Here is a 25,748-nt window from a genome sequence, read left to right on the forward strand (position 1 = left end):
GTCACTTAACCCTGTTTGCCTCAGTATCCTCCTCTGTAAAATGAGAAGGAAATGGCAAACTGCTCCAGTATCTCTGCCAAGAAAACCCCAAATGGGGTCATGAAGAGTCAGACATGACTGAAACAACTGGGCAACAAAACATTTATATAGCACTTACTGAGGACCATGCACTATGCTATGATCTCATCTGATCCTTACAACCCAGGGAGGTAGGTGTTATTTATTGTCCCCAATTTACAGTTGAGGAAATTGAGGCAGCTGAAGATTAAGTGACTTGTCTATGGTCACATAGCTTATAAGTGTCTGAGGCTGAATTTGAATTCAAGTCTTCCTGACTCCCAGTCCAGGTGCCCCTACTAAGGACTTAATAAATGACCTGTTGACTGCTTATGTATATTATGAAAACCCACAGTCCTGGAATAACTTTTTGCTTCCATTTTTGTACATTTGACAGATTTCCGTGAGAAAGTTTACATAATAATGTTTCCTAAACAACTACCATTTTTGTAAAACAATTCAACTAAATTTTCCTTTTACAAAATAGGTAAAAAAAAAAAAAGTAGGTCCTTTTCGTATTGGTTGGGAAATGGGTCCATCAAAAGTTCTAGAGGCCATTCAGAGTCTTACTTAGAGAGTCACACAACACTATGCAAATTCCATTCTTTTATTTTTTTTGGTACCACAAACTTATCTGTCATTTACAACCTGATTAGCACAAGCCAGTTGCAAAAGAAAATGAGAACTATTAATCCTCTACATTATACCTATGGATAGAGCACAGATTCAAATATTTATACATAAACAGCTTTACCAGGAGCAGCTCCACTGTAATTTCTTTTAAAATTAGCATTATGACTTAAATAGTTATGCTTGTATTAAGATTTGCATAATCTACAATACATTGTCATTTTTAGAAGCAATTTTGAATTTTAACTATATTTTTTTTTAAATCCCCACAACGAACTAGTAACAACTAACAATTATCTTAAATTTAAATTATTTACAATTGAACATTTAGGGTCCTGATTCACAAACTTAGTGCATTCCATGATTTCCTTTGAAGTTTCCTTTAGAAAGTAAGCAGTGCATAGTATGTTTCCCCAGCTAAAATGTGGGGCAAATGGCTTTTAGAAGACAAAGCTTTGTTTACATGCTTACTGGAAAACGGGGTTAGTTAGAACTGGGGGAGGGAGGAGACAAGAGTAAAGAACTCCAGTGACAAATGATGAATTCTAGGTCATTCAGTGGGACTGTATGCTTTATTTGATTGGCAAATCTGTAGAAAGAACAACTGAAGGTGGGCACTCAGAACAAAAAATCCAAGCCCTTTCAGGTGCAGAATTATTTGGCAGCCCCAACTTTAAATTCTAGTCTTAGTAGTATTTACAGAAAAAGGACTAAAAAAAGTTTAAGGGGTGGCTAGGTGGCACAGTGAATGGAGCACAGGACCTGGAGTCAGGAGGACCTGAGTTCAAATTTGGTCTCAGACGCTTGACACAGTTATTAGCCGTGTGACTTTGGGAAGTCACTTAACCCCAATTGCCCTCCAAAAAGCAAAAAAAAAAGTTTAAGGATAATTTTTAAAGGAAGTTTTATTACCCAGAAAAAAACAAGTTGATACTCTTTTGTCTATGTAATTTCAATCTTAAAAAATGTATGAGTTCCTTTATAAATACCATTAGACCACAGCAGGATTGTATTTAGTCCTACAAGTTTGGGTCAAGGGTGACCACCTGGCTTAACTATTCCCTTTAAAAAGAAGCATAGTACATAAGGTGCTAGAAAGCAAAGATTACAAAATAAAAATCTTTTGGAATTATAAAAATGATTTAATGTGCCCAGCTGATTCAAAACCAATCAAGAAGGGGAAGTATAGACTTTGTTAAAGTGACAATAAGGGAAATTTCAGTGAATCAGGTCCTAAAGATGAAATCTGTTTGTTTCTCTTTCTCTCTCTCTTTTTAAAACAAGGTAGATTCTTTAGAATAACAACAAAATGTACAGTAAACATTTCAACCTCTGGAATGCATGTATTATGTATGGATACCAGTCCATTTACAAAACTGTTTGGACAGCAGCTCCTCCCAGAGTAAGGATTTTCTTTAAAAAAAATGTACAAGCCAGTTCACAAAGACTTTAGATATAATGTTATTAAAATACATTGTTGATCATAAAAATATTTCACTATGTACACGTATACTATATAAACTCTATATCCATTTGGGAAGCCTTTAAGTGAATTTCAGGTTCACTGGCTCATCTGAGAGCACAGTACCATTATTTTGGTCTTCACACCATGCCAATGGTCATGGTCTTGCAGCTAATTCTCAAATAACATAACTCAGATGTTCTACTTTATTAGTGGGGGGTTGGGGTGGGGTGAGGATAGGCAGAAAATACCTAACTGGAAGAGCCAGTTTTATTTCCACTGTATTTTGCTTTCTTAAATCCTGAGCCGAGCAACTCTGGGCATTCACTTAATTCATTTGCAATCTTGTTACATTCCAAAAGAAGGCTATAATTGATTTCATCAGTGATGACACTGTCCTGCTTGTAGTCGGGATGCTTTGCAACAAACTCCCTCATCCATCGAGCAGCTGTCATTAGTTCTCCTGGAAAAAAATTATAAAATAAAGAAGAATTACACAAAAAAGGGTCATTTAGATTATTAAATCATTAAGTCTAAGTGTCAACAGTTACTTTAAAATAGTGGGAGACATAGGAATCTGATGCAGATAAGCAGAACCGGGAAGAAAGAACAACATACACAATAACTATAATAAAGTAAAGGAAAATTTTAAAAAGCAGCTAAATTTAGATATGCTGTAAAATTAATCTTGGTCTAGAACACGTATGATGAAACACAACTTTACCCAAACAAGGTAGGGGACTTTGGTTGTGGAATGTGATATATGCTGTCAGACTTATTCTACATGTAGATTGGTTTTGGTTAAATGTTTTCCTTTAAAACAAGGGAGCAATGGGGAAAGCAATATTGTATAATGGCATATGTACCAGGACTGGTGTCAGGGGATCTGGGTTCAAATCATGCCTTTGCCATTTTACTATATGTGGGATCTCAGGCAAATTCTTATTTACCCTCCTGGGCTTTAGTCCATAATAGTTCATATAAAATAAGTTAGATGGCCTGCAAGGTCCCTTCTAGTTCTAAATGTATGATTGTATGAAGTGGGAAAAATTGACTTAGGGGATAAAATGTGTCATAAAAACAAAAATTATCAAAAATAATTTTTTTATTTTTTAAAAAGGGAGTACTAAGTTGGATGCTGACACCCACCCATCCCTTCCTTTGCCAGAGGTTCTTAGACACCCGCACTAATAACCCTTTATCCTCTTGGGAGACAAGCATCTTAGAAGCTCCTCGAGGCCTTGCCTTTCTCTTATTTTCCCTGTAGAACTAATACGACATGGTATTCCCATCTGCCATGAACTAAATGTGAACATAAAACTCTCGTTTATGTATCACCTCCTTCAGTCAGAATGTGAGATTCTTGAGATCACTGTCTCAATCTCCAGTGCTTAGCACATAATAAAGGCTCAATAAAAACATCTTTTCCTTTCTTGCTGTCACGGGAAAAGCAGATCTCTAGGGAAATGAGAAAAATTTCCTTCAAAAGAAAAATGGAAGGTCTGCTTCTATGTGTACTAGGATATTAATCTAGAAGATATCCTTTGATGCGTACAGCTGTAAGGAAACATCTTGGGTTTTTCAAGATTTTTGACCAAGGGAGGTGAAGAATAGAAAGCACTGTAACCATGAAGAAGCTATGAGAAAGAGAACTGGTGTAAGGATAGGTACACCTCTTGATACTTGCACTTTCCAGAGAGTTAATAGCAGTAAGTTGTTACAGGGACAGGGGAAGGAGGGTGGGAGTGGGAAGCAGAATGGACATTTGGCCCTAAAAGAGGATCTGAACACAAGCAAATGTGCCATCAGTAGTCTAGCTTCATGTGCAATTTCAGTAATTACAGAAAAGATGAGTGAGCTGCCATATTCAGCCAGGATTTTTCCAGGTGAGACTGAAAACTTAGCACAGTGACACACTTTCACCTGGCTCTCATCATCATCCCTGCACAATGCTCCCTCATTGTTAAAGTAGTGGTAACAGTTCAACTAAGTACTAAGGTGAGGAAGATGTAAGCTTATATGAAGAATGCAGAATGAATTAAATATCAGATATGCACTTAATGAGGGAATTTGGAGGCTGGGGGCTTGCCTCAGTCGGTAATCCAGCTTGTCTGTTTTTAATTCAAAGGCTAATTCAGCATAAAACACAAAATCTTTTCCCTTTGGAAAAACCTATCAACAAAGAGTGTGACAGCAACCTGAAAATTTAGATCACCTGGAATTCATACTCATTTGATCCCATACTACATAGTGTAACTAATTCTTAATTCCCTGCTGAGGAGCAAAAGAAAACTGCCTGGAAGGGTCCTAGGAGAGTCTTACGTATCACGGGAGTACTAACGTCAAGTTCTGGTGATGAGGGAGAATGTATCTGGAGGAGCATTTCCTCCAAGTTCTGCCTAACAGAATATGATCTTAGAAGGCCCAATTACATCAGCCCCACCCCCCACTCAATTAAATTCCAATTGCTCCCTAATGCCTCCAGGAACAAATATAAAATCCTCTATTTGGCATTCAAAACCCTCCTACCTTGCCATTCTTCTCACACTTCACTCCCCAATATTTATTCCTCCACTTAGTGACACTGGCCTCCTGGTGATGACAGACAATCTCTGACCGTCCCCCATGCCTGGAATGCTTTCTCTTCTTTGCTCTGATTACTGATCTCCCTGGCTTCCTTGAAATCCCACCTTCAACAGGAAGTCTTTCCCAACCCCTCAATGTCAGGGCCTTTCCTCTGTTAATCTTTCCTATTTATTCTGTATACAGTTCACTTTCTATACAATTGTTTGCATGTTGTCTCCCCCAATAGACTGTAAGCTCCTTAAAGACAAAGGACTGTCTTTTGTTTTTGTTTTTTTGTATTCCCAGCATTTAGCCCAGTGCTGGCACAAAGCAAATACTTAATAAATGTTTACTGACTGATTGAATAGAGTAGGCCTGCAGCCGATTATTTTTAAACTTTAAGCCCCAAGAAGAAAAGGAGAAAAAACTGAAACCTTTTCCCCAAACAGAACCCAGATGTTAATTACATGACTTTCTATGACTTAACATGAAACAATATGAAAAATGTGTGGGAAAATTTTTGATTTTATGTCCTAAAAGAAGAGCATTTCTTATTTGGCTTGTTAATCAAAAGCATATTTGTTATTTACATGTTCACTGCATGCTAACAGGGGGAAAAAATCAACTAAATTCACACAGCATATGTTGGGACTGGCATAGGTTATTTAATACTACACATTAGTACCTATTTAAAGACATCAGTGGGTCTGAGATTTCCAGGAAAGACTAATTTTATAAGATGAATAGTACAAAAACCCCCTGAACACTACTGCCAAGTTCTTCTGTGGCATGACAGCTGAAAAAAAAAAAGAATATCATACTTACCTGATGCTCTTTTCTTTATTAGCTTCAAGTAATTAAGAATGCTGCATCTTGTGTCTACATCGACCTCCATATTTTCCAGGTAAGAGTTCAGAATTGGTATCAATCCAGGAAAAACACCTTCCTATCAAAAAAATAAAGTTATCATGTGGTTTTTCTTTTTCTTCTTGATCAACATGGAATTTATGACCAAGTCAACCAACTCTACCTTCCCATTGATGATTGTATCTATGCTCATCAGTGTGAATTCTTCAGTGTCTGTTTCTGTACCATTCTGGGCTGTACTACAACCATCTACCACAGCAGTGCCACCTAAGAACAAGGATGGAGGGAGAAGAAAATTAAGTAACTCGTCCTTATTGTAAACTGGATCTGAAAAAATCTAAACTTACTGGAAAGAGGTTTTGAACCTTTGCAAATATCTTTCCTGAAATAAAATAGCCCATGTAAGACGGCATCTCGTTTCTGAGCCACTTTCATGTTTTCATCAACCTAAGAGAAAAGGAATAGTAAGTTTTAAAAATATCATCAAATTAGGCAAAGTCATTATTTCTTAGGTGCTGAGAGTTAAAGACTTCCTTAAAAAACCTGCATTTGTGCTGGAGGGGATGTGATAATAATAATATATATAATATATATTATATTACTATATATAATAATAATAACACATTATTGGTGGAGCTGTGAACTGGTCCAGCCATTCAGGAGAACAATTTGGAACTATAACCAAAGGGTTACAGAACTGTTCATACCCTTTGACACAGCAATACCACTACTTAGGTCTGTATCCCAAAGAGATTTTTTAAAAAGGAAAAGAAAGAAGATCTATATGTACAAAAATATTTATAGCTGCTCTTTTTGTGGTGGCAAAGAATTGCAAATTGTGGGAATACCCACAAATTGGGGAATGGCTGAACAAGTGATAATTTAATAAATGGCAAGCAGAGTGGTTTCAGAAAAACCTGATGAGACTTACATGAACTGATGCAAAGTGAAGTGAGAAGAAACAAGAGATCTTTGTACATAGTAACAGCGATACTATAACAAGGATCAACTGTGAAAGTCTTAGCTACTTTGATCAATATCATGAGCTAAGACAATTCCAAGTTACTCATGATGACAAAATGCTATCTACCTCCAGAGAGGGAACTGATGAACTCTGAGTGCAAATTGAAATGTAAATTTCTTCACTTTATTTTCTTGCCTTTTTTTTTTTTGGCAACTTGGTTAACATAGCAATGTTTTGCATGATTTCACATGTATAATTGATATCATATCATCTGCCTTCTAAATGAGTGGGGGAAGGGCTGGAGGGAGGGAGAGAATTTGGAATTAAAAAAATTTTTAAAAGGATGTTAAAAATAAATTTAAAAATTTTAAAAGCATGCAAAAAAAATTTGTATTTACTATTGCTTTCTGGCTAATTCAACAGATAACACACATAGTTTTAGTGTTCAGTATTCATTAGGTGACATGCACATGCCTCTGTTACCCCAGATTCTTCTGAAAAGAGGATTAATACACTATAATCATACAAGGTCCTCTGGAGATTCATGCTACAAAGACATTTATTGTCGGGGTGGCTAGGTGGTGCAGTGAATAGAGCACTGGCGTCAGACACTTGACAGACTAGCCGTGTGACTTTGGGGGAGTCAACCCCAATTGCCCTCCAAAAAGCCAAAAAAAAAATTATTGTCAGAGTCCTCATATGGAACCAACGATAAACCCTCTCATATGAAGTTCAATACAAGGCTACCACCAGCTCACTGCCTCACAAGGTTAAGAGAGAGCTGGTAATTAATTATTAATTAATTATTTATCTGAGAAGGATGAGGAATAAAACTGGGAAAACACCAGACCTGCGGATCTCAAATGAAGGAAATTTTTTTGTAGTACTGAATAGGGACTGGGCCTGAGATATCAAGTGTAAAAGGAAACTCTTTCATTGAAACTTAAAATCTTTAGAGTTTAATAGAAGGGACTTGCTCAGGGATCACACAACCAGAATGTGTCTGAGGACAGATGTGAACCTAGGTTTTCTTGGATCACCCTCACCTCAGTTATGCCATGCTGCTTTGCCTCTAAATGGAAAGATTTATAAAATATTAGGGCTGGTAAGTACTTTGGTGGTTATCTAGTTCAACCTTCTAATTTTTACAGGAAACAGCATTTATTAACTGCCTTGTATGTGCTAGCTAAGCACCTTCATAAGATTTTCTCACAACAACCCTGGGAGGTGGATGTTATAATTATCTTCAATTTTTCTTTTACAGTTGAGCAAACTGAGGCAAAGAGAGTTTAAGTGACTTGTCCAGGGTCAGAGGGCCAATAAGTGTCTGAGTCTGGATTTAAACTCAGGTCTTCCTGGATTCCTGGCTCAGTACTCTATCCACTGTGCCACCAGTGACCTCTGGGAATCATGCTTCCCACTTCTCACTGTTCTTTCTATTCACCACAAGTTAATGCCTCCCACTCTTACAAAGTTCTCTTCACATTTACCCTCAGAGAAATTTTTAACTGTATCTAACCCTCAATAAAGAGGTTCTGACCCTGAAAATGAGGTGACACATCTATAAAATGTTAATTTCCTTCAAGGGTCACTGTAGATACTAGAATACAATTTAATATTTTGTGAAAATGGTCACATTTCCTATAAGTAAACAACCCACTTTAAGATTCCATTTACCTAGAGTTTGAGCAACATTAATTTGTGCTGCTCATGTGTTTCTAAATATTTTTCATGTTTATTAAATATAGAAAAATAAACTAACTTCCTAAATAAAATTCCTCTTAAAGGGAAAATTCAGAGTTAATACCTTCTCTATATCTCTCATTTTCCCAACATTAGGTTTCCTAAATTTCAATGTTTTTATATTTTGCTAAGAAAAGGAATAAAAGATGCTGCATGATAAAGATAATTTTTTAAAAAGCAAATCTGACTTGTTTCATGTGACTCCAAAACTTCCCAAAAAGTTGATGTAAAGACCCACCAAAAACTTCTTGCTCAAAGATGTTTCAATAATGAAGTGTCAGACCAGAAAATGCTGATGAGATGGCACTTGTCAGGAGAACTATATATTCAAAAGCACTTTTGTTCTACGGAACTCTAACAAGTTCTCATAATATATTTTGCAAACTGCCAAGCCTGACTTGGGGGATGTAGGTTTATGATCAGTATATCAAGAAATTCACTCTTACCTTTGACAGAGGAATGAGAAAATCCAATTTGTATGAAAGGATTACTCTGGTTAGCAGGACCACAAACACTACATAGGCAGAATTCTCAAAGTCTGTTAATTGAACCTAGACAATGAAATATTCTAAGTTTTAAAATCTCTATTCAACTCCAAACATAAATATGTCCAAAAAAAAGTGATACAAACAATAACCACTCTAAAATAATCATAACTCACACAATTCCACCACACATTTTACATGGTGCTTTTAACTTTTCTTGAAAGCACTTTAAGACATCTCATCTTATCCTGAGAATAAGTAGGTAGATTGTATTCTCCCCATATGAGAAACAAAGAAAAAAAAATAACCAAGATGAGAATTAGCTGGCTATCCGTCAAACAGAAACAGCAGCAGAGTCAGGATGGATCCTCAAGTCTGACCCCTAATTCTGTGCTCTTAGCAAATGACTGTACTTTTGTGGCTGAGGCCCAGTTAATATTTACAATCAGATTTCCTTGAAAAACCCCATATGGTTTGAAGGCCATCTAAAACAGTGTCTTTGAGCCCTTCTCAGAATAATGCTTTTAAATGCAAATATAAAAACCACAGAATTACAAAGGAAATTAATCACACTGAAATATAGGTATGAACATTGTTTTTTTTTAATCCTTAGGTTAAGAACCTCTGATCATTTAGATGCTAAAAATTACTTTCATCTTGCTCTAACTTAATTATTTAGGTCTCCAAAATTAACTACTGGACATTATTCAAGTGTTGAACTTTCACTGACATAACATTCTTACCTCCATGGGCCGGAATTCTACTCTCCATCCAATATCCGAATTTGGAGGAGGAGGCTTAAATCTCATGGTCTGCCAATTTGTAGACTGAATATTCTGTAACAATCCACACATGACAAACAGAACATGCAGTCAACAATTTACGAAGGAAACACAATTATTCATTTTACTTGATAAGTATACTAAAATGACCCTTTAACCAGCTCTACTTTAATCCAGAGATCACTGACAAATTTTCTACCCTGTCAGGCCAATATGAAGGCAGCTAAACATGGAAAACAAGTAGATTTATAGATATAGATCTATTTGTATCTACATATGGGCATATAAAATATAAGAATTGGAAGGAACCTTGTTAATAAATTTGCATGTTATTTATTCATTTTATGAATATCTCGTGCCAAGAATGTATTTCCTTCTCACCTTCACTTCTTAGAATTCTTGTCTTTTTTTAAAAAATCACCTCACATAAAGTCTTTCCTGATCCCGTAGTTATTATTATTCTCATTCTCCTCAAATATTCACGTCTATGTCTACCTGCTGACATGTTGCATCCCTCCAGTGGAGCATAATATCCTTGAGGGCAGAGATTGAGTTTCATTTTTGTCTTTTGGTCTCTAGGGCCTGGCATACACAGTCAATGGTTAACACTTACTGGATTAGGATGCATGGTGAAAATAGCTTAATATACAATATATCATACATGTGCATATGTTTATTTTGGCATATTACATATATGTATATATATACCCACACATGCATATGTACGTTAATGAGTATAGATTACAAAATTTGTACTGTTTGCCTATATTATATCCCTGAAATTATTGCCCTGTGGAATATCTGATTGGCTCAGTCAGGGTAAGTCTGAATGATCTGGTTACCGGCTAAAGAATGGTGAGGACAATGGAAAACACTGAATCAGGGGTAATATGACCAATTTAGTAAATGTGGTGCAGGTGCACCTTTATCAGGATATTTCAGACTTCACATTCCTTAATCTCTTACTATGCTGGTTAATGAACCACAAACACCTGTTGCCATTGTGGTGTGGATGGCTGTTACTATCTCACAGCAACCACACATACAGAAAATAAGCCTGCACTAAGTTAACAAATTAAGAACGAAAGGGGATACCTCAAAGTGGTCAGATTCATTGGCATCATCTAGGTGTATCTTCTCTTCGAACAAAGTCAGTGGGTCTCGAATAAAAAGATGGGCAATATGTTGGGCCAGGAGATGGTCAATACCTACAGAAGAAGAGCACCCAAAGCTCACTCCAAATGTAGTTAAGATTTTGCTCATTCTACCAGCCTAGTTAGACACTGAGGCAACTCTACAAGTGTGGAGGAGAGTTATTCTGATAGACAAACTACATTAAAAAGGACATCTTCTTTCTGGAAAAGAGCTACTTTGTTCCATGTTTCTACTTTGTCCTGGTCCTTCTGATATCAGGTTTTTTTCCTTCCCCCTTTCTTCTGAACTTAACAAACTACAAATGAAATAAACATTTCCATATACATTGTAGAAGTGGAGACTGCACATAGAACTGAATTTCTATTGTGTACAGCTTGTCTTTTTCAGTAGATAGAATAAATTAGTTTTTTAAATTTGCTTGTCTTTTTCAGTAGATAGAAGTTAGTTTATTTATTTATTTATTTATTTATTCATTCATTCATTTATTTATTTATTTGCCTTTTGGAGGGCAATTGGGGTTAAGTAACTTGCCCAAGGTTACACGGCTAGTTTTTTTTGTGTGGGTGTTAAGTGTCTGAGGCCAGAACCGAACTCGGGTCCTTCTGACTCTGGGGCCGGCGCTTTTACTCACTGTGCCACCTAGCCACCCAGATAGAATAAATTAGACCTGTAACTTTCAAAGTTGTCCTGTTTGTGATTCCTTTTCTTCTCCTTCTCTTATAGTGGAGCCCTATCCCTTAATTCACTCTCCTTCTTATTCTACCCCATAGCAGGGGTAGGGCGTGAGGGGGTCAGAACAGCGGTGGAGTTTTACACACCTTGTAACCAATATTCCTAAACAAGCAAAAGTATTTCCCTCACACACCATGGCCAAAAATATATGTCTGATTCTGCATTTCTAAGTCCTGTATTCATTTGAAGCTCATGATATAGTGTGAGATGTTCATCTGCATCTAATTTCTTCCAAAGTGCTTTCTAGTTTTCCCAGAAGTTTTAGTCAAAGAGTGGGTTCTTACCTTAGAAGCTGGGGTTCTTTGGGCTTATCAAACGTTACGCTAACTAGGTTTGTTCACTTCTGTAATAAACCTAATTTATTCCACTGATAAACCTCTATTTTTAAACTACTACTTAATTATTATTTTGATGCTCACGGCTTTATAACAGTTTTGTGAACTAGTACTGCCAGCCCCCTGCCTTTCCACTTTATTTCCCATTCTATTACTTGAGTTTCTTGACCTTTTGTTCCTCCAGATGAATTTTATTATTTTTTCTGCCTCTATAAAGTCATTCTTTAGTAATTTGATTTGCATGGCCTTGAAAAAGTAAATTAATTTAGGAAGTGTTGTCATTTTTATTTTACTGGTTCATCTTACCACGGGGCAATTAGCGTTTTTCCTATCATTTGGCTCTATTTCTGTCAAGAGTATTTTGTACTCTGTCCCCTTTTGTATAGTTACATTCATACAATTTCCATGAATATCTTGGTAGGTTGACTCAAATATTTTATGCATCGTATAGTTATTTTGAACAGACCTTCTCCCTCTTCCTGCTAAGTATTATAGGTAATATACAGAAATAATGACATCTCATATCCCGCAACTCTCCTTGTTATTGTTTCTAAATAATTTTTAGTTGGTTGTCTAAGTAAACCATCACATCATCCACAATAAATAATTTTATTTCTTCTCTACTTATGCTTATTTCCTCAATTTATTTTTCTTGTTTTACTGCCACAGCTAACATTTCTAGCATAACAGTAAATAATAGTGATGATAAAGGACATCCTTGATTTTGCCCTGATCCTACTGGAAAGGTCTCTAGCTTATCTTCATGACATACAATGCCAGCTCTTATTTTTAGAGAGATATTATTTACCATATTAAGGAAAGGTTTTTTCCTTATATTTAATAATAAAAATATTTAATTTAATAATAAATTTATTTTATTATTATAATTAATATTAAATAATAATTAATTTAATTTAATAATAAAAACATTTAAAAATAAATATTTACTTCTATTTTTTTAACTTCTACTTTTGGTTTAAAAAAGAAAACACAAATTAGTATTTTTCTGCATCTACTGAAATAGTCATGAGGGTTTTTTTTTTCAATTATATTTATTAAGATGTTCTATTATGTTTATACTTGGCTTATTACTAGACGAACCCTAAATTTCTGGTATAAATATAACCTGGTTATTGTGTGTAATCTTTTTGATATGTTGCCATGGCACTATTCTTTTTTTTTTAATGCTTTATTAACTTCTGATTTACATCATTCATTTCCACCAGACTTTGAGTTGCAAATTTTCTCCCCGTTTTTCCCCTACCCACCGCCCCAAAATAGCAGTCCCACAGGATATCGCCTCCTCCAATCTGCTCTCTCCCATATTTTCTCCCATACCCCTTTTGACTTTTCCAGTGGATATCTATGCCCCAGTGCCTGTATATCTATTATTTCCCAATTACATGTAAAATAGTATTAATAACAGTATATATACATATATTTGAATATTTGATTTTAAAACTTTGAATTCCAGATTCATTCCCTTCCTCCCTTGTCAACTACCCCCACTGGGAAGATAAGCAATTCAGTATAGGTTGTGTTACATGTGTGGCTAATGCAAAACAATAGCATAGTAGATATACTGTAAAAGACTGGCTATATTTCTCTCCTTCCTATCCCACCTCCCACTAGTTCTATTCTTTACTTTGATCCCGTCCCTTTTCAAAAGTGGGTGCTTCCAACTTCCCTCCCCCCCAGCATGCCCTCCCTTCCATTTCCCCCCTCTCATCCCCTTCCCCCCCTACTCTCCTGGAGGGTGAGATACCCTATTTAGTGTGTATTTCATTCCCTCCTCAAGCCAAATTCAATGGGAATAAGGTTGACCCATTCCCTTTTGCCTTCCTATTCCTCCCCTCCATTGTAACCATTTTCCCTTGCCTCTTCTATATGAGATGGGAGCCCCATCTCCTCTCATTATATTCCTCTTTCACCTCTTAATTTCACCAAGTATCATCCCTTCATGATAAATTGGTCCTGTGCCCTCTATGTATACCTGTAAACATATTTACATATGTATTCATATGCCCATATACCCTAATACATAGACATATATACATATTTCTATTCCCTTCAACTACTGAGAAAAGTTTCATAAGTTACAATTATTGTTTTTCCATGTAGGAATGTTAATAGTTCTAAGTTCCTTATGATTTCTTTTCCCTGTTTACCTTCTCATGCTTCTCTTGCTTCTTGTATCTGAATGTCAAATTTTCTATTCAACTCTGGTTTTTTCAGCAAGAATACTTGAAAGTCCTCTATTCCACTGAATGACCACATTTTCCCCTGAAACATGATACTCAGTTTTGCTGGGTAGGTGACTCTTGGTTTTAATCCCAGCTCCTTTGACCTCCAGAATATCATATTCCAAGCCCTTCAATCCCTCAGTGTAGAAGCTGCCAGATCCTGGGTTATCCTGATTGTGTTTCCACAATATTCAAATTGTTTCTTCCTGGCTGCTTGTAATATTCTCTCCTTAATCTGGGAATTCTGGAACTGGCTATAATATTCCTAGGAGTTTTCTTTTGGGGATCTTTTTTAGGAGGTGATCAGTGGATCCTTTCAACCTCTATTTTGCCCTCTGGTTCTAAAACATCAGGGCAGTTTTCTTTGAGAACTTCCTGGAGGATGATTTCTAGGTTCTTACTTTGATCATGGCTTTCAGGTAGTCCAATAATTTTTAAATTATCTCTCCTGGATCTATTTTCCAGGTCAGTGGTTTATCCCATGAGATATTTCACATTGCCTTCTATTCTTTCATTTGTTTGGATCTGTTTAACAGCATCTTGATTTCTCATAAAGTCATTAGCTTCCATTTGCTCCAATCTAATTCTGAAGGAATGATTCTCCTCAGTGAGCTTTTGAGATTCTTTTTCCATCTGGCAAATTTGGCTTTTTAAGGCATTCTTCTCCTCATTGCCCTTCTGAGCCTCTTTTGCCATTTGAGTTAGTTTATTTTTTAAGGTATTATTTTCCTCAGTCAGGCTGTTGACTCTCATTTTGCAATTTTCTTGCATTGTTCTCATTTCTCTTCCCAATTTTTCCTCCACTTCTCTTATCTGCTTCTTAAGGTCCTCTATGGCCTGTAACCAGCTCATATTTTCCTTTGAAGCTTTTGGGGCAGGAGTTCTGACTTCACTGTCTTCCTCCTGTTCAATGCTTTGCTCCTTTTTGTCCCCAAAATAGGAGTCTAATGTTGGCATCTTCTGTCTGCTTTGTTTCCTTTGCCTGGTCATGTCGCTCCTCAGTCACTTGACCCCTGGGCTTTTTGCCACAATAGGACTCTGCCACCAGACAGGGGAGCTTTTGTCCCAAATGCTGGGGTTTTCTCAGCTGCTGGAGGTATTAGATGGGTACCCTCTCTGAAACCTCCACATGCTCTGGCAAGCTGGATACATGCCCTAGGACCTCCACCCTAGACTGCAATCCAGATCCAAGCAGGTTAAAGCAAGAGCGATTACCCCTCAGACTGGTGCTTGGTCCCCCTACACTGTGCAGGCCAGGAGCTGAAGCTGCCACATGGCACTGGCTGGCTGTGCCAGCATCTCAGCAGTTTCTCACCCTGGGGGCAAAAGCCATGCACTCCCACTTACTGGATCCCCAAGTCCAGACTGCACTGGCCTCTCACCTTGTCCTTTGTATCTATGTGCTGATAAATCTGGAAACGGCCACAGCTGCTGCTGATCTGGAGTCCCTCCTGGTCAGGCCCGCCCTGGGGCTCAGCATGGGGCTGGGCTCAGCTCCCAGAGTACTGCGCTGGCCCATTCCTGCCGCCTCCCGGGCTGGCCTCAGCGGAAGGTCAGCTTCTCTGTGTCATTTTGTGGGTTCTGCAGCTCCAAAGTTTGTTTAGAGTCCCCTTTTTACATGGATTGGGGAAGGTGGAAGACGGAGCCGCAGGGCAGTCCTGCTTCTACTCCACCATCTTGCCTCCGCCCCTATGGCTCTACTCTTGATGAAATTTTATTTGAAGGTTGTATTGATATTTATCAGGAATATTAGCTTATAGTTTTTTTCCTCTGTTTCAGTTCTCCTTGGTTTAGGTATCAAGATCATATTTGTATCATAGAAGGAATTTTCTAAGTTCCTTTCTGCTCCTATTTTTGAAAAGTTTATGTACTATTGTAATGAATTGTTCTTTGAATGTTTGATAGAATTCACTTAGAAATTCATGTGGTTCTGGGTTTTTTTTTCCTTTGGAAGTTCATTTACAATTTGTTCATTTTTGTTTTCTGAGATTGGTTAAATTCTATTTCCTATTCTGTAAATCTGTGTATTTCTGACATGATGGCAAACTTTTACCCACTCAGCCTATAGGCACATCTGGTCTAGACTTTGATACACACCTCTAAAGAATATATCTGTTTTAGGGAACACAAGACAAGCACAGCTTTGAGAGTTACACACTGACTTTATTACATATTCTTTTTAAAGCAAGCTGTACATACTAGAAATGCATAGTTTCATATATGTACTTCTTTTTTCTGCTCTAATTTGTATATGAAAATGATCTGTCTCTTGGGTAGGAGTGATATTAAATTCAGAGTAAAAAAAAAAATTCAGAATATTTTTACTAAAAAAATCCAGAGGCTTTCTTAGATACCCAGTATTTGAGACATACAGTTCAGAAACCTTTTAAGAATTACCAAAGACTTTGTACTACTAATAACAACCAGTTAGCAAATATGGCAAAAATGAGTTTTGAAGAGCTAAAATCTGAGCATTAAATCTGATTACCAGGATCAGGTACTCACCTTCCTTTAATAGGCGTTCATAAATTTCTTTATCTTTTGTCAAATCAATATCATTGTATTTTTCACCACATTTAGAGAGATAACTGTCTATCGAATCATATCGAGATTTGCTAATCCTATAGCTGTTGTTCTTCAGAGGCTAAAATAGAATATATTTTATTACAAATCATGCCACATAAATAGAACTTTTAAAATCCCCTAAATGAAAAAGGTAACACTAAAATTTAAGGGATAACAGCAATGTTGTTTGAAGAACAATTGTGAACAACTAAGTTATTCTGTGTTTTATACTCAAATCAGTGACAAAGGATCTATGAAGAAAGATGCTATCTACCTCTAGAGGAAGAACTGATAAATAGAAGTTAGTATGGTTTTACATTGTATGCATTGAACAATACACACATACATACATATATATATTTATCTATCTATCTAGTCTGTTTCAAATGTTGGCCTTCTCTAGTATGAGGCGAGGAGGATGGAGAAGAGAGAGAGGGAGAGTTTGAAACTTAAAATGTAACAAAAAAAAATTTTAAATTAAATTTAAAAAAACTTAAGAGAAATGAAAAGCACACTGATGTTGAGAAACATCTCTAAGGGAAGTCATGAAATCTTCTAGAAATTTAAAAGAAAAAAATAATGGCAGATGATTGCTTTCTGGGATTATCTGAGTGCAGTGCTTACCATAAAGTAACTTCCAAAGCCCCTTTGGTTTTTATGAAACAACAGGAGGGAAAAAACTTACTCTGTAGGCAAGAACAACCTTCCAATGCAAATCATAATTCAAAACAAAAAAAGCCCACAACCACACACTTTCAAAATTTAGTTCCACTGGAACAAAGAATAACGCACTACTTAGTTTGTTGGATATTTAAATATATGGTGTTATAGGCTAATAAACATGCTATAAAGTCCACAATCATGTGTTAGTATTCATCAATAATAATGGTGAAGATATGTAGCATAAAGTATGCCTTCTCAAGGGATGGGGAGGCATGGGAGGGTGGGAAAGAATTTAGAAAGCAAAATTATAAAAAAAAAACAACAAGTTTCTTTTAGTGTAATTGGCTGTATTTAAGAAAATAAAAATGTACTTAATATAATAAAGGTGATGACTTGGGAAAAAATTACATTTTTCTTAAAGCAAATAGCATCACACAAGAGCACTGAGTGTATGTCAACATAAAGACATTTGGTTCTTAAAAAAAAAAAAAGCCATGACCACTGACTTGTGGAATACAGAGCATAAATATGTGTTAAAAACTGGTAAGTATCTTAAGTAGGTAGCTAAGACAAGTGCAAGTTTTATAAAGTCATCAAGATTACAAAACCATCTCCCTCCCTCCTTTCCATCAGAACTTAATCAATTTGGGGTGATTTTTGGTAGCTGTCACTAAGGAAGGAAGCTCCAACTTTGGACACTAGCGACAGTCCTTCATTCCCCTCCCATTAGGGCCAAATATGAAATAGGGGAGCCCAAAGATGCATAGACGGTTCTAACCTGTAAAAAGACATGAGACTTGTCATTGCCACCCAAGATAGAAAAATTCAAACAAGTTTTGAATATTGTTTGAAACAATATCCCCATTTTACCTGCTTAATTTAAATAGGCTATTAAAAAAAAGCATTCACACCTCCAATCCTCTCTCCTCCCGAGTTCTATCATCTACAGATGCAGATATTACTCCCCAGCGACAATCAATATCTGACACATAGCCTCGGTAGAAAGGAGATGAAGCACTCAAAGCCATCTAAAAACAAACAAAAATTAGCTTTTGCGGATAATATTTTATAACGTTTTTTCTTACACACTAAGAAGCCTCATGCAATCTGCTTTTTTGTCAACAAGGATAAAAGACAAGATTAGTGCTTATCCCACCCCCTTGAAATTAACTGACTTCTCAACTCATCCTTCGTACCTCCCTCCCCACCCCTGCCAAATGACCTGAAGTTCCTCAAATTATTGAAATAGAAGAAAGACTGGCATAGCTTATAATTTTGTCTTCATTCAAATGAACTCATTTTCTATAAAGGAAATATTTCTTATAATTGATGGGACTGAAGTGAGCGAGACAACATCATAATGGAATTAAGTTAAAACTAGGAAGCCAGGTGGAACAATCACCAACAAAAGTCTTAGTGTCACCAATCCATTTTAATTTCTTTTATCCATAGTCCATTAACTCTAAATATAGATCTACACAGGATTTATGCAAGTTCAGTTTTGACTGGAGCCATGAGTAGACAAAGAACACACTGCCAGTAATTTTGTCCATGCAAAATCTGTTCGGTACACTCAAAGAAATGCATTTCAGGAAAATTTACTTTTTACTTACGACAATTGGACAAATAGTGGCCAGTTGATCGTAGAGGTATCTGGCTTCAGATATACTGCAAGCCTGGAATGTCACCTGTTAGGAAAGCAGAAAATTACTAACATCTTCAAAACCAAAAAAGGCAGTGCAATAAACTAAAGGAACAGCAAGGGACTAGTGTCATGTCATAGGGCTAAGCAAAAATTAGAGAGACCAATTAGGATTTTAAAAGCCAACTTAGAAGACTGGATAGAAAACCAGATGCGTCCATGTCCTAATAAACAACCTGTCACTTCACCTAAGCTGAATAAAGAGTCTGTGAAATTTTCAGAAATACAATTAGGTTAGGTTGCACAGGAAAATTCTCTTGTTCCAACAAATTTGCTAGCAACAGTCTGATCCTCTTCCCAGTTAACTGGCAGTGAAAAGTTCTGTTCCACAAGGGTTTTGGAGATATTTAGACAGTATTAGGTTCTGTGAAATAAAAGACAGTTAAATTTCTTTCTTTTTGTTTTGCTTTTTGGAGGGGGGAAGGTAGGGCAATTGGGGTTAAGTGACTTGCCCAAGGTCACATGGCTAGTTTTTGTGTTAAGTGTCTGAGGGTGGATTTGAATTCAGGTCCTCCTGACTCCAGGGCCGGCACTCTACTCCCTGAGCCACCTAGCTGCCCTGAGACAGTTAAATTTCATTTTTAAATACACTCACCCCTTGTTCTACTCTCACCTCAAATCCCCACCCCTAATTTAATAGAAATCACTGGCTGTTTGGCAGTAGACAATGCCAAATTAATTCATTCACTCAAAGTCAAATTGGTTATTTTGATCCACATAGAGGGAATAACTGATTCACTGAACTTGTTTTGTATCCTGTTGGGATAGTCTACAATCTATTCCATGACCACAAGGTCACAGCTTCAAGATTTAGGGAGTTGAAATTTGTTATCTGCCTGCCTCTCCCTAAGTCAGGGGTGGGAAACCTGCAACCTCAAGGCCACATGTGGCATTGTAGGTCCTCAAGTGCAGCCCTTTGACCGAATCCCAATTCACAGAACAAATCCCCTTAATAAAAGGATTGAAGACCTAAGGATTCTGCCTCCAGGGAAAGAGTTCCTTCACCTGAGAGTTCTCTTATCCCAATGAAATCACAGGTTCTGTACCTATCAATAACATCTATTTTCTAATTTGGTCTTACAACTACTTTAACAATGATGATGGTAATAGCAATAACAGTGAGCATTTATATAGTGCTTACTACGCGCCAAGCATGTACAAAACACTTTACAATGATTATCTCATTTGATCTACACACCAACCCTGATAGGTAGGTGCTGATATTACTCCCCATTTAAACTCCCCACTCCATTGCGATAAGGAAGATGATATATTGTTCTTGCCATTTTACAGATGAAGAAACTGAGGCCAGGAGAGGTTCTGTAACCCACTTAAATTCATCCTAGCAGATGGTATAGCAAGAATTCAAAAACCCGGGTCTTTTGACTTCTTTCCGCTCTCCTAGACTGACTCTACAGGGTCATTATTCTTGTAATATCTGAATTCTTAACCTTCTCCTTATCATTTGACACATGCCACAATCCACAATGATTTTCCCCTCATGCAAGGAGGAAAATTTGATCTCACTGGTATCACTGAGGTTTGATGGGATGAGACCTATGATGAGAATATAACACTGAAAGAATACACTCTATTTAAAAGGAATCAGATAAAGAAAAGATGGGGGAAGGCAGCACAAATTGGCATTGTATATTAAATAGAATCATGTGAAGAAATCCAGGAACCATAGGGAAAGCATGGTCTAACAGATCAGGGTGAAGATCCAAGGCAGAAATCAAAGAGTAACTGTCATCAGAATATTTTGAATCACCTGGACAAAAAAAAAAAAAGAGAGATCTAAGAGAAGCCTGGGCTTCAGATTGCAAGTGTGGTACACAGAAATATGACATAGCAGTCATCATTAGGAAGACATTTGCAGGAACATTTACTTTTTCCCAAACTAGAATAGGAAATAACTCCTTGATTTACCTTAAGGAGAATACCATCCTGAAATAGGCAGGCAAACAGATAAAACTCTTACCAAGAACGGAGACTTGATTGGTATGAAGGAAATGACAGGAATCTTGGAGGGAAATAACTGTCTTAGAATTTGTCATTGAGAAGGAAAGGAGAACTGGGCATGGCCTGACTCATACCCTAGATTGGGGAAGTTAGACAGGAGGGAGAAAAATTTATAAAGGGTTCAGTTCCTATGAGGACTATTTAAGCCCTAGATCAAGATTTTGCAAAGAAAGTCAGCCCATGGGAGCTGGGAAACTCCAGGATAACATTCTAAGGACACAATGAAAAACAATTCTCATTAAGAGGAAAAGGAAATGTTGTCTAAGGAGACTGAGGTAGATGCACAGAATACTTTACTACTGAGATTTTTAAAAGTCAAAAGATGGAAGCAAAGTCCTTAATAAAAGAGAATGAATACATGAACACGAGATAGCTTTATATGAGTTTCAAGAGTGTTAAAGTTCAGAACAATCTGAATCTGGTAAAAAAAAAAAAAGCCAAGGACAACAAAAAGGATTGTTTTTCTTTAAGAAAAAGTAGTGATAATGGGGAAAAGGGAAGGGTCAAAGAAGAGATGGGACTGTTGTTTGAGGCAGATGAACTACAGAGAAGCCTGAGCTACCTCACCCTTATTTTGCTTGTTTTCTCTGCAAAGGAAAATGAACTTTGAATAGCAAGGGGGCAGAATAGTAAAAGCTAATAAAGAGCTGACCTCTGAAAGGAGGAGTTCAACTCATCAGGTCCCGAAGAACTAAATTCCAGTACACTGAAAGAACTGGCAGATGTAAATGTTGAGCCAACATTTGTTGTCTTTGAGAATGGGAGAGGTACTAGTATGAAGAATGGTAAAGATCCTGATTATTATTACTATGATTTTAAAAGGAAGAAAACGGAATAGTCTGCAGCCAGGAAGCTTAACTGGTTCTCAGAAAATTCTAGAACTTACTAGCAAAGAGAGTGAATATCTAGAAAGGAACATGGCACAAAGGGTGCAGATGTCTTCAAGAACAAGTTAATGCCAGTCTGACTTTTTTTTTTTTTTGACAGGGTCACTAGATAGGTAGATCTGAGAAAATACAGTTTCCCCATATTATAGCAAAAGCTTCTTAAAGTCTCTACTCCTGTGGAAAAGATGGAGGGATGAAAACTAGATGATAATGCAACTGGAGACAGGAGGGGTAGGGTGGAGGGTGTCCATCAGTTTAGTGACTGGATTCCAAAGAGTAGATGCATCAGGAATCTATTCTTGGTCCTGTGTGGCTTAACTTTTTTTGGTAACTTGGATAGAGGCATAGATGGCATGCTCATCAAATACCATTTGACACAAAGCTGGGAGGGATAGCTAATGCAATGGAGAAGATGGGATACCTAAATTCAAAGATGACTGACAGGATAAAATTTTTAAAAATGTTGGTAGGCTAGATTTTTAGCCCAAATTAAGATAAATATTAATAAAGATAAATAAAAGTCTTAAATTGGGGCTCTCAAAAAGTGAACTTTACAAGTACAAGACAGGGAAAGTATAGCTTGTTGAGGTAGGGGGCTGGAGGAAAGAGGTGGTGTCTGGTGGACTACAAAATCAACAGGAGTCAATAATGCAAAATGGCAGCCAAGAAAGCTAATGCACCTTGGACTCCATTGTGAGGCACAGGGTCCAGGGCAAAGGAGCTGAAAGTCTTGCTGTCCTCTATCTAAATCTGGTGACATCTGGAATGTTATATACAGTGTGGGTACCACATTTAAAAATAGACAATAATATAAGTCAAAAGGCATCCGAAAGCAAGGCAATCAGATTGGCAAAGGGCCTCTATTTCCATTTTATATGAGAATCGGCTGAAGGACTTGGGTATTTTGTCTAAGAAGACTTAGGGTGGATGCAATAACTGTTATCTTAAAGAATTTAAAGCGCTATTACTTAGAAGAGGGAACATATTTGTTCTGGTTGACTCAGAGGAAAAATTAGAAACAATAGGAGGAAGCTTCAGAGAAGTAAATCTGGGCTTCCCTGTTTGGGAAAACAACTTCCTAATACTTAGAGCTAGCCAACAGTGGGATAGTACTATACCCAAGAGGTAGTGGGTCCCCCTTACTAAAGGTCTTTAAGCAAAGGTTATAGGATCACTCATCAAGGATGGGTCTTTTAGGTATGGGTTGAATGCCCCTGAAGTTCCTTCCTACTCGATTCTCCAATTTTCATTCTGAGAACCATAATTATTCTTAGTTGAAAAAAAGGGACATATACATAGACACAAATTTTAAGATTTATACATATACATATGTTTTATACATACACACAAGAGAGAAGGGAGAGAGGGAGAAGGAAGTTAGGAACACAATTCCAAAGTTATACATGGGGGAAAACCCTACTTTGTTGCTACAAACTCCCATCTCATCTCCCACAATATCTCTTTATACCTGCTTTTCATATTTAAAATCAGAATTTAACTTAAACCCTTACAGCCATATTAAAATGAGAAGGGAATTCAAAATATGATCTGATTTCTTTCTATTGCTTACAATTTGAAGTGGATTTTAATATTTTACTTTTAAAGATAGTTTCTTTTCAATACTAAGATTACTACAAGTTATCTTTTGAAAATAGAATAAACTGGTTAGTTTATTTGTAATGCCTAAGAGTTAAACAAGCCTAACTGATGATAAGAATCAGAGTGAATGGTTCACTCAACTTTACTATTTTTAGTAGCAGCTGGGATTGGCTTGGTCCAATTTAAAAAATTAAAAAGACTGCCAACACCAAGGTTGATGATGCTTGAAATTCTATAATTTCTATCTCGAGCTTTAGGCTGTATCAGAATGTTGAAATGCAAATCCCCTGGAATGGGTTTCATACCAGGCTTTCCAAGCCATGTATACCATAATTAAAATGGAATTTACTGGATCTGTTTATGAGAGTAGGTTTAGGGACAAAATACTAGGTTATTTGGAGTATAAGAAAAAGGACCAATGAATGGGGAGAAAGGGTATAAAAAAAAGGAAGCCTGGGTACCAAAGAGAAATTTTCCTTAGTAAACAAATTTACCAAAGTCCAGTTGTAGTGACAGTCAGGATTTAGCATGAATTTCTAAATTCAGTGCAAAGGCCACACAACGTTCCACTTGGGTTAGCATCTCTTGATGTCTAATAGGGAAATAAAGACCTGTTTTGGGGGAGATGATATCACTGCCTCAGAGCAAAGAGAAGATACAAGAAAAGGACAAGATTAAGTATAAGATGTCATCAAAATGACCTCCCTAAGGTGCAGAAAAAGACTACTGATTGCAAAATTTATGCTTTGGGTCCACTGTCTATAGGAAATCTGAATAATTGATTTTTCCTTCCTCCAGATGTGGTGATAAGTTTGTCTTGAGCTATCCACATCCAACATACCTTTTTTCTAAAAGAACGCATTTACCAGAATGTTAACTACAGTGATAATGAATGTATTGTGTGACTGGTTCCAGAATCCTTTTCTGTGTTAACTGGCCTGAGCCTTAACTTGAACCTAATAAATGTCTCTATTCAAGAAACAGAGCTTATAGAACCATAAGGTGGGGGTGAATGTGGTGGGATAGGGAACTGAGAGGCAGCAAACCACCTTGCTCGGTGCATTCTTTTCTAACAGGAATGGTGATTATTTAAAATAAGGACAGAACAGTTTTACTATTCTAATGACATCCTTCTTAAACTTTAAATATCAAGAATTACTTGGATTGTAGTTTTAATTAGGTTGGACTGCTTAAAAGTTTTGACTTTTAAAAACTGAGCTAAGTTTTTACAGTATTAAAATTTGGTTTATTAGCCATCTACTTTATCTAATTTTAATATTTCAATCTAACTTAATTCAAATAAATTCATTCAAATTTAATATTTCAATCCAATGTCTGCCCACTAAATATATTTTATTCTTCAGCACCACCTAAATTTTATTGCTGTTCTAGCTGTCCTTCTTATCCCCCCAACACTGCCAACTCACCCCACCACAAAAATCATACCAATAGTTGGTGTTATTTTTTTTTTTTAATGACAGTAGGGAGGAGAAGGAAAGAGAACACAGGTTCTTTCTTAGATAGGTAGAACTCAACAATTTACCAAGGAATTGGGGCAGCAAGGAAACTTAAATCATTATGACCTAACATTCCTTCTCCCCCATATTTCTCCCTCCCCCCCAGTTACATATAGTGTCCCAAATTCCCCAAACCTTCATTTACTATCAGGTCTGTAACAGACCTGACAACTGTTGAGTCCTATGGGTGTATATAATGATGGTGAAAATTCTATTCTTCTTTCTTTGCAATTAGCAAGTAATTAGGTCACTAATTCTCCTATTTTGGGTTGTCAATATTATTTGTTGGCTTTTTTTCATAAGATTTCATATAGTACTACCTACTTTGCTCTTCTACCCAACTCATATACTTCTCTCACTTTCAGCATGACCCCTCCAGTTAAGCTAAATATATTTAACTTTTTACTTAGAATAATACAAGGATTTTCCTGCCTCCCCCCTTCTAAGATTTGTTTTTATAAGGGACCTACAGAGCATGCACATAAATCTTTTCCTCCCTTACTACATTTCTGTCTCCAGAGGTTAAAAGACAATTTTAAGAATTTATCTGGATGGTTATAATAATGACCTCAAGAGAAAACAAAATGAAAAAGACACTAGGTCTCACACACTTGCAAATCTTCTACTGATCCTCAGCCCTACCACTTCCAGTTTATATAACAAAAGTTGAATGACAAAATGAACACAAATAAAATTTACACATACATACACAGGTGGCATGTATATTTGGAGAAGTGAACAAGTCCTAGAAAGCAAAACTCCAGCTCTTAATT

General features: G+C 36.7%; 1 protein-coding gene across 2 annotated transcripts in view; it reads right to left on the reverse strand.

The window, feature by feature from the left end:
- Positions 1–650: 650 nt before the first annotated feature.
- GCLC (glutamate-cysteine ligase catalytic subunit) overlaps positions 651–25,748 on the reverse strand; it is a 76,798-nt gene continuing 51,700 nt past the window's right edge. The window contains exons 7-16 of one of the 2 annotated variants that reach the window (XM_069070628.1): positions 18,862–18,936; positions 18,160–18,276; positions 16,526–16,664; positions 10,651–10,763; positions 9,517–9,609; positions 8,735–8,839; positions 5,947–6,028; positions 5,745–5,848; positions 5,540–5,660; positions 651–2,612 (exon numbers count right to left, since the gene is read on the reverse strand). In XM_069070628.1, the coding sequence (XP_068926729.1) occupies positions 2,401–2,612; positions 5,540–5,660; positions 5,745–5,848; positions 5,947–6,028; positions 8,735–8,839; positions 9,517–9,609; positions 10,651–10,763; positions 16,526–16,664; positions 18,160–18,276; positions 18,862–18,936 (1,161 nt within the window). In that variant the 3' untranslated portion in view covers positions 651–2,400. Of the gene's footprint in view, positions 2,613–5,539; positions 5,661–5,744; positions 5,849–5,928; positions 6,029–8,734; positions 8,840–9,516; positions 9,610–10,650; positions 10,764–16,525; positions 16,665–18,159; positions 18,277–18,861; positions 18,937–25,748 lie in introns of both variants that reach the window. The other variant, XM_069070627.1, reaches the window with a different exon arrangement.

This window comes from Petaurus breviceps, unplaced genomic scaffold, assembly GCF_028583685.1.
Source record: "Petaurus breviceps papuanus isolate PSGF00001 unplaced genomic scaffold, PetGlider_PUasm1.0 90822, whole genome shotgun sequence".
In the NCBI taxonomy this organism is placed as follows: Eukaryota; Metazoa; Chordata; class Mammalia; order Diprotodontia; family Petauridae; genus Petaurus; species Petaurus breviceps.